Raw genomic sequence first — 9,124 nt, 5'->3', positions numbered from 1 at the left:
AGTGTGGGTGTCCCAGGAAAATCTGCAGCCTCTTTGCTCCACAGATGTTTCCATTGAGAGCTTTCAATGCAGAGCTGGTCTTTGCAAGCCTCTGGTGTCTGCCCTGAGCACTTGTTTATCATTCCTTAACTGCATCCTTCACTGCACCAGAACATTCCCTGATAAATACTGTGTGCCCTCCTTACAAATGGAGTGGGGTCTCTAAGAGCCAACGAGGATTCCTTCTTGTTTAACAAGCTTGGAAGGCAGGGAGCAGCCAAATTACCCCCCCTGTCCTCCCAGACTTGGCAGGGGGCTGCATGTTTTGAGTGCATTTGGCAGAGTTTTGGTGTTCTGACTCAGCAAATGGTAACAAAGGGAGGATGGCGAAGCCTTCCTTTATTCCATAATCCTGTTTGCTTTTCTGGAAATCGGCTATAGCCTCAGAATCACTGACTCAATTTTTGGATCCTATTCTCATGACAAAGCGGCTGTCTGGTTTAAAACAAGCCCGTTATAAAAAGGGCACCTCGGATCCTGGCTGTTTGTAACAGCTGCTGACATTCCTCCGGCACAGGGGAGCTTGGCTGGAACGGAAAATGTCCAGAGCTGGAACCAAGGTAAGTTTATTTGCAGTGCATTCATGATTTTGGCTAAAAGTGCAGAATTTAGCAGGGGTGAATTGTGGGGAAACTTTGTTTTCTTTGTTCTGCTGACAGCTTCCCCCTCTGTCAGCATGTGGGCAGGGGGAGATGCTTGAAATCCCTCCTCACATGGAGGGAAGCTGGAGCTGAGCCCTCCCAAGGCTTTTCCCAGATTTTGGCTGGTTCCTCTAGGTGTGGCTCTGCCAGAGGATGGAGTCAGGCGCAGTGACTGGTGAGGGGGCATTTTGAAATGATTCTAAATCAGCAGGATCTGATGCCTTGGAAATAGGGGGTGGAGAGGGCCGTGCCAGTGGGGAATCACTGCGCTTGCAGAGCAGAGGGTCATGGAAGGCTTCCTTGGAGCCTTGGGAGAGCCTGACTCCCAGCACCAGCGGAGCTGCCAGATGCCTGTTCCATGGTGGAGCAGAGGGTGTGCTGCGACACGAGGGCTCCCGGGCAATGGCCGTAGCACCGAAGGGAATGGTGTTCCCTGAGGGATGCACAGGGCCTTGGCATTCAGTGCAGTCGGCAGGGATGAACTGAAATTGGAGGAGGAGGTAGGTCGGGAAGCTCAGCTTCAGCTGCAGTGACATCTCAGGTGGGGATCCAGCTCCTCAGGCTTGGGTTTAGCAGAGCTGAGCTGGCTGGTCCCACAGAACTGCTACTGGGACTGGGCCGGGAGAAACAGCTGGGGAAGGAAGGGAGGGCGAGGACTTGGGCCAGTGTCCCCTGTGAAATGTCAAACACCTGTCAGGAGGCTGTGGGAAGAGCTTGATCGGAGCTTTGCTTTTGGGCTGGATTCCTTTTTGCCTATGGAGACTGTAAGACCCGAGGGGGTTTGGAAGCCCAGTGGGTTTGGAGGCACTGGGCAATGCTGTGGACGATCCGCTCTCGGCTTTTCCGTGTCCTTTGGCTCTGTGGCTCTCAGTGGTTGGGCTGTTGGTCTGGGAAGCCGAGGAGGGTGTGCTGGTGGCTCCTGGCTCCCAGGGGTGCACACTTTCTGTACCTGTACCTAAAAAAGGTGCTGGGGAATTGCAACTGCTCCATCCTCGAGTCTCCTCTCAGCTTGGAAAGCCTTGAGCACGTTCTGCCTTCCCCCTGCCGAAAGCCGTGTGCCCTTGGAGTGTGCTACGGGGAATTCATGGAGTATGTGCTGCTGAGGGGCAGCAGGATGGCCAGGAGGAGTTAGCTCCTATTTTTCTATGTTTAGCACATTCCAGGGAGAAGAAAAGGGAAAACTAGGGAATTAAACACCATTTTTCACAACCCCAGTGAGCAATCTGCTCTGGAAAGGGATCACTGCTGGCAGAGGAGGCACTACTGGATATTTTTTATGGGTTTTCTTCTAACTGAGCTGCAGTTGAAAAGAAATGTGTGATAACTCAGGCGAGGTGACCAAAGCAAGAGTTTTACAGTCCTGCAAGGAAGATCTGCTCTGGCAAATGTGGTATGTGCCAGGAAATCCCCAAAAGGCAAGGTTTGGGCAGGGAGAGGTTAACAGGTGAGTGCTGGGAGCAGAGCTCCTAGAGGGGATGGCTGAAGGCAGGTGGTTTCCCTGCAAGTGAGAGGGGACAGAAACAAGGCTGCAAACCTGGATTTGGAATCTGTAATTCACTTGTAGGTATTCTAGGGGTGAAAACATCAACCTGCTCTGTTGGTGCCTGAATCCATGCAGGAAAACTGGGAAGCGAAGGTCTGAAATGAGCTGAGGGTGTGTCTGAAGGGATGTGCCGGACAATGGGTGGGTAGGATTCCTTAAATTCTGGGATTAAACCAGGGAGCAGCACTTTGGTTGGACACAGGTCTGTAGGAACAGCCATATCCTTAACATGCCTTTGGATTTCTTTGGCTTTGGGGTTTTGTAAGTACAGGGGAAATGCCTCCCTGGAAATATCAGGTAGCTTTGCCAGGCTCTGGTTTGGTTGTGTTAGGCTGGGTGGGGAAGGAACATCACGGAATCCCAGAATGGTTTGGGTTGGAAAGGATCTCAAAGCTCATCCAGTTCCACCCCCTTCCATGGGCAGGGACACCTTCCACTAGCCCAGGTTGCTCCAAGCCCCATCCCACCTGACCTTGAACTCCTCCAAGGATCCCTCTGCCCAGAAAGCAGATCCACATTGGGCAGAGTTCATTATCAACCGTGTTGGACACTCACTGCGTGGACAGGAGCGGGACAGGATCAGAGCCTGGGGACAGAGGTTGGAGAGAGGGATCAGCCATCCCAGCAGAGGATAACGCTGAGCTGGGAAGAGATGAATCCCTGCAGAGGGTTTTCCAGGGATGCTGTGGCTTCCTTGACCATGGGCTTCAAGAAGAGGGTGACTGGTGGTGTGTGACTGCCAAACCCAGCGAGCAGAGCTTTCGGTGTTGCCTTTGGGTCAGGCCAGCAGATTTTTTGGGCAATACCTTTAGGGACAATGATCCAGAAGCAGGATCTGGAAAAGGCAGTGGGTTGTGGCTGGGAAGACCTGGCCAACGTGGTTAACTGCCCAAGAGTGGCAAAACAGGGACTGGGCACTTCAGTGCTCTCCTTTCACAGCCTTTATTCACTGCTGGAAAGGTCGGAGTGATTCCCAGCTCTCCACTGCGTGAAGGTGGGAAGAGCTTGGTCAGGATTTTGGGGGACAGGTTGTTTTGCGTGCACTGACTGCTTCGTGAGGGCAGATCAGTCCTTGAAATTAAGAGGAAAATAGAATTATCCTAATAAATGTCCAGTAGCAGGCTGCAAAATCAAGAGCATGAATCCTCTGGCATGATCAGTCCGACTCCCCAGATCCCTTGGTCAGGCTGGTGGGACACACTGACCAACCAGCTCCAGCAAAAGTCCAGCTAATTTAATTTTTAGCACCAAACAAATGATTAAAAATAAAAAGTGAGTGACTTGTCCTGGATTTGGGTTGAAACACTGACAATGGATGATTTTTTAGGAGCAGGGAGGTTACATCGATACCAGGAGCCACAGCGCTGTGGGTGAAGTACAGCAGGTGGTGGTGGTGGTGTATCTTAATAGTCCAACTATGGAAAAAACATGGGAAAAAATGGATTGTGGGACACTGCATGTTGGGTGTGGCCAGAAAGATTCTCTCTAGAGCTTCTGATGTTGTAATCAAGATAGACACGATGGTTTGGGAATCCTCTTGGACAAGAGCAACTCTTGATGAGTAATTGTCACCTGGGAGGAGCCAAAAAGAAAGGACTGGTCTGGTCTAGGGCTTGGCAATATTTCCATGAAAGGATTTTTGAGGGAAACTGGGTCTGTTCTCCAGGGCTGGCTGGGTGGGTGATGCCTTGGGTGGGAGGAATGGGATTTGCTCATCAGCTCCCAAGATCATTTCAAGGCAGGTTGTGATCAAGTAGGGTAAAGTGCTTTGGGGTCAGCAGCCCGGCTATAGAGCAGCTCTTGGGAAAGAAATGATCGTGGATTTGTCAGAGGTTTTGTGAACTTCCAGCAACCAAAGCAGAACAAGCCACCTGCAGATACAGTCCTTGGATATCCATAAAACTGCTACCCACCATGCACATGGAATGCTCTCTTAGTTTCTCTTGGCATGGGCAAATCTTGTGTGATGTCCAGCTTTGGGCAGTGAGTTTTGAGAAAGGGAGTTTTGGGTTGTTCAAACGGGAACAAGGATGAACTAGAAGACATGAGCCGGGAAGAAAGAGACTTCTCCACCCCTTTATCAGCAAAGATCTCGCTGCAAACACTTGGTAAGCCAATATAAAGGGAATCATGGAGTCGTTAAGGCTGGAAAAGCCCTCTAAAGGTCTCAAGTCCAACTGCTAAGCCCATGCTGCTAGACCCACCCATGTGCCCAGAAATCTGCTTTGTCCATTCCATTGACTTCTCGCAGCTCCCCGGCCGTAATTTAGAAACTCCTGATCTAGAGAAGGTGGGAGGGAATTGTTTTGATAGTGTTTTGCTGGAAAAAGGACAGGGACTTCTCTAAGGGAGTGTTGGGTTGGACTGGGACAGAACAAGGGTCTGGGAAGGGCAGAACACTGGTGGCAGCTGGAGGCATTGGGGCCAGACTGGTGAACTGACTGCAGTTGGGGCTGTTCCATGGCTGGGCTTGACGATTTCTGATATCTCGAGGGCTCTGCTTTCAGCTATTTCCTGCCGTGGTGTGGCTGGAATACAGAGACATGTGCTGGATGAGGAACCTCCCCACTTTTCCCCCTCTGCTCATTCCAGGTCACCTTCTACGAAGACAAGAACTTCCTCGGCCGTTACTACGAGTGCGACAACGACTGCCCCGATTTCCACACCTACCTGAGCCGCTGCAACTCCATCCGTGTGGATGGAGGCACCTGGGTGGCCTACGAGAGGCCCAACTATGCTGGGAACATGTACGTGCTGACCCACGGGGAGTATCCCGACTACCACCACTGGATGGGCCTCAACGACCGCCTGGGCTCCTGCAAGTACATCCAGATCGTAGGTGTCACCCCTTCCCAGGGCATGCTCGCACTTCCACCCATCGTGGGAGGGTTTCACACAGGCAAACACGGTGCCCGTCTTCCTGGGGAACTGCAGAGGGGGTGGCTGCTCCCACAGTTCCTCTCTGGGAATAGCAAGGTGTTTGGTGAGAGGACAAGGTGAATCTCTCCCGCTCTGGATTGCGGTGGGAAAAGGCCGATCCCTCTGAGTGTGGGTGGGTTTCCATAGGAACAGCAGTGTTGTTTCATCGGCGTGTTCCTTTAGGGATTTCGGTGTCCAGGCAGGTTGCTCCAAAGTTTGCCTCCTGCCTTTTCCCTGGTGTGTAACCAACTGATCCAACATGTTCAAGGCCTGTAACAGTGGGATGTAGACTTTGCAGGAACATTTGGAATGAGGGGCAGTTTGCTCTCTAGCAAGCCCGGATTCCCTTCTGACACAGGGAACTGAATCTGTGTCACCAAACCCCTCTGGGCATGGAGACACCAACCCCAGAGCAGCCCTGGAGTGCCCAGAAATGGGAGGGATGCCTGGAGCCCTCCTTGGCCATGCTTGGAGCAGCCTGGTATCTCCTGTTATTAGGAGAGCATAGGAGGCGTGCTCATCCCCTCCTAACTGATGATGGGGAGACAGGAACAGAGGGAAGGATCCTTTTGGGAAGCCTGTGGGGAGCAGCATCCTTTAAAACTGGGATTGTGGATGAAGAGCTGCTGCTGAGGTTTTGCCAGCAGTGGGGCAGACACTGGTGATCCGTGGGTTGCTGACTTGGAGCACGGCCGTGAATTCCCACTGCATGGAGCAGATCTCACAGCTGACAACGCGTTTTGCTTTTCCGCCTGGGAGTCTAACGCCCCTCTGAGCCTGTTCTGGCTTTGAGCTGGGTCTAAATCCCTTAGCACAGGGCAGGGAAAGTTTCCAGCGTGTTCAGAGCACTGATCTGGCTTAAGACATGGAGCCAGAACACGTGCGGCATGTAAGAGCAGCACAGCTTCCTCCACCAGGATGAAATGTGGGAGCCTTATCCTGCATATCCACCTGGTACCTGGCTTTCCCTCCTGCCCTGGGGAGACCCCAAGACCTCGCAGAGCTCGGCTGGGGCTGGCAAGGAGGGAGCGGGCTGGGGAGGAGGGGGAAGAGGTGTCCAGGCAGCTGCCGATTAAACGCTGCCGCGGTGCCTTCGGGCAAGGAGCGCTTCCAATCCCGGTGGGAAGCAGCGCTGCCTCTGCAGCAACACGGCCCCGCCAGGGTCAGCAGCTCATTAAACTCCTCTCCGCCCGGAGGAGCGGGGACTGGAGGGAGTCTGGCTCTCTGATGCTCATGTGGAGCAGCTGAGGGGTTCAAGCCCGCCCGGGATAGCGAGCCTGGCACTGCTGCCTCAGCCTTATCCCTGCCTTCCTCCCCACGGAGCTGCTCTGCTGCAGCTCGGTTCTTCTGTACCCTCTTCGCACATGATGCTCTGTTAAAATTTACCCCAGCTGCTTCTCCCTGTGCTTTTGGGGGCTGACGTGAGATTTCAGCCCTGTCCTGGTGTGCTGGGGGTGGTTGGTACCTGATTTGAGTCTGGCTGTGCCCAAACTCTGCCCCCATGTCAGAGCTGGGACATGTCAGTGCCTCCATCCGATGCTCTGGTTGCCAGTGAAGTCACCCAGAGAAGCTGTGGCTGCCCCACCCCTGGAAGTGTCCAGGTTGGATGGGGCTTGAAGCAACCTGGGACAGTGGGAGGTGTCCCTGCCCATGGCAGGGAGGTAGAACTGGATGATCTTTAAATCCCTTCCAACCCAAACCATTCCACGACTCTGTGACTTTTCTCTCCTTTTTTTTTTTTTTTTTTTTTTTTCCCTCCTTCTAGCCAAGTGGAGGCCGAGGCCACATCCAGGTGTTCGAGAAGGGAGATTTTGGCGGGCAGATGTTCGAAGCCACCGAAGACTGCCCCTCCATCATGGAGGAGTGGCACATGCGTGAGGTGCACGCCTGCAGGGTGCTGGAGGGCGTCTGGGTGTTCTACGAGCACCCCAACTACCGGGGCCGGCAGTACGTGCTGCCCAAGGGGGAGTACCGCAAGCCCGTGGAGTGGGGCGCGGCCAGCCCCGCCGTCCAGTCCTTCCGCAGCATCTCCGAGTGAGCCAGCCCCGTGAGCGGGCCTGCCACACCCCCCCAATAAAGCAACTGAGTCGCTCAGCTCCGCCTCGTCCTGCTTTATTCCCGGGATTTGCGTGCGAGCTGTCCTGCCTCGGGGGAGCTGGGGTGGAGCGGAGCCTTCTCGGAGCAGAGCATCCCCCGCCAGCCCCAAGGGGCTCGTTGTCACCCCCTTCCCCGTGCCCTGCCCGCTGTCGCGCTGCTCCTTTAGGAAAAGGCTATCCCGAAGCTGGAGCTTGTGCTCCAGCGTTTGGCCATTCCGGTGGAGCAGTGGGACCAAATATCCCTGGATTCCAGTCTTGGGGGGTGGCTGTGGGTGGCTCTGTCATGTCCCTGTGGAGTCCCTGCCTGCTCTGTTGCTGCTCCGTGGTGGCTTAGGGGAAGGGATGAGGTTTCCATCAGTGCCACGTGTCCTCCCGGAGACCCTGAGCAGGCAGCGGGTGCCCTGTACTGGAGGAGTTTGTCATTCTCGTGACGCACGGGGCAACAGGACTGGGAAAAAGTGAAGATCCCAGATGGAGCAGGAGGGGGACAGCCATAATATCCATGGGGAATGCTGGGGGCCCTGGCAGCCCACTGTGTCAGGTACAGGATGTCCCCTGTAGCTGTGAGCCAGGGGATTCAGCTGCCTAAACTGGGGCTGGGCAGCACACGGAGCCGGGCTGCTGGAAGCAGGAGAGCAGGCTGGATGTGGGACAGAGGCAGCAAGCGCCTCTGGGAGCTGCCCTGCCATGGGAGGTGGCTGCTGAGTGATCCTGAAGGGCAGGGAGCAGAGGGGACTCCCAGTTAACCCAGTTTGCCACCAGGAACATCCCATTTTGCCCGATGCTGCCAGATGTCAGCAGGTCCCAGGCACTCAGGAATAACTGATGGCTGGGCACTCTTCCCCTGGGAAGCCCGGGGACCTGCAGCCTGTTTGCACACGGAGCCGAGGGGCTTTGGGATGTGGAAGCAGAGCCCTCCCAGCCACGCTCCGCAGTCTCTGCCCGTTGATGTATGAGGTTATTACGGAGCAGGGTACGTGCTGCTCGTCAGGCCACAGAGCTGCCACCTCCCGGGAAAGCTGCTGCTGGTGGGGAGTGGGAAGGAGCTGCCAAGAGGGGCAGTTCCAGCCCCCTGGACTTCCCCCAGCACAAAGCTCAGCCGAAGTGGCCTTCCTCTTCTTCCTTTTCCTTCTCCTCCTTCCCCTCTTCCTCCTCCTGCTGTCGCCCCTCTCCCTTAGCCCCGTGCCCCATTCCAGCCCTTCCCTGCAAAGAGTGATGCAACTTCAGCCACTTCCATCCCTCCTCCACTCCTCTCCATCACGGATCAGCAGGATGCAGACGATCCAGCAACATGCTTGGGTTTCACTATATTTTCCCCCACAATATTTCTCCAGGACCAACCTGCCCCCAGCTCCAGCTCCCCTTTCCCCCCTGGCTCCTGGCCAAGCTCTCTGAGGGCAGCAGCTTGAGCACAGCCTGGCTCCTACTTTTTCTGACAGCAAGCCTGTTGCTGTCCCTGTTGTGGATGGAAAATCTCCACCCAGTGCATTTCCAGCCATCTCCCACCCTGATTTTGGGGAATGTCCCCCTGTCCCCATCTCACATGCCCTGCGCTGGGTGGGTTTGGGATGCTCCATCTCTGTGGCTGCTGGTGTTCATCCACCCCGGAGCATTGGAGAAGCCAGACCGGGATCTTGTTTGGATCTTGTTTGCCCTCAAGGTGATGTTCTCCCATGTCCTTCCCTTTCACTGCTGATCTCCCCACTTTTAAAACCCAATTATCCCAAGTCTTGCCCCCTTCTCCTCATCCTCCAGGCTCTTGCCCTTGGGTGAACGTTGTGTCCTCAACGTTTGCAACCGACACAAATAACAATAAACTGCTACTTGGGTGGTTTTTTTATCATTAGTTTTTATTTTATTGTTGTTCCAGATGACTTTTTCCATTG

The 9,124-nt window shown here is 54.5% G+C and overlaps 1 protein-coding gene across 1 annotated transcript; it reads left to right on the top strand.

The window, feature by feature from the left end:
* The first annotated feature begins 518 nt into the window (after positions 1-518).
* CRYGS (crystallin gamma S) lies at positions 519-7,180 on the top strand. The gene is made up of 3 exons (XM_069024668.1): positions 519-599; positions 4,816-5,058; positions 6,908-7,180. Exons 1-3 carry the CDS (start codon positions 579-581, stop codon positions 7,178-7,180), a joined length of 537 nt encoding a protein of 178 aa, XP_068880769.1. The 5' UTR covers positions 519-578.
* The last annotated feature ends 1,944 nt before the right edge of the window (positions 7,181-9,124 follow it).

Source organism: Aphelocoma coerulescens, chromosome 9, assembly GCF_041296385.1.
Source record: "Aphelocoma coerulescens isolate FSJ_1873_10779 chromosome 9, UR_Acoe_1.0, whole genome shotgun sequence".
Taxonomy (NCBI): domain Eukaryota; kingdom Metazoa; phylum Chordata; class Aves; order Passeriformes; family Corvidae; genus Aphelocoma; species Aphelocoma coerulescens.
Note: the sequence above shows the minus strand (reverse complement) of the source record. Positions and strands in the feature narration are given on the sequence as shown.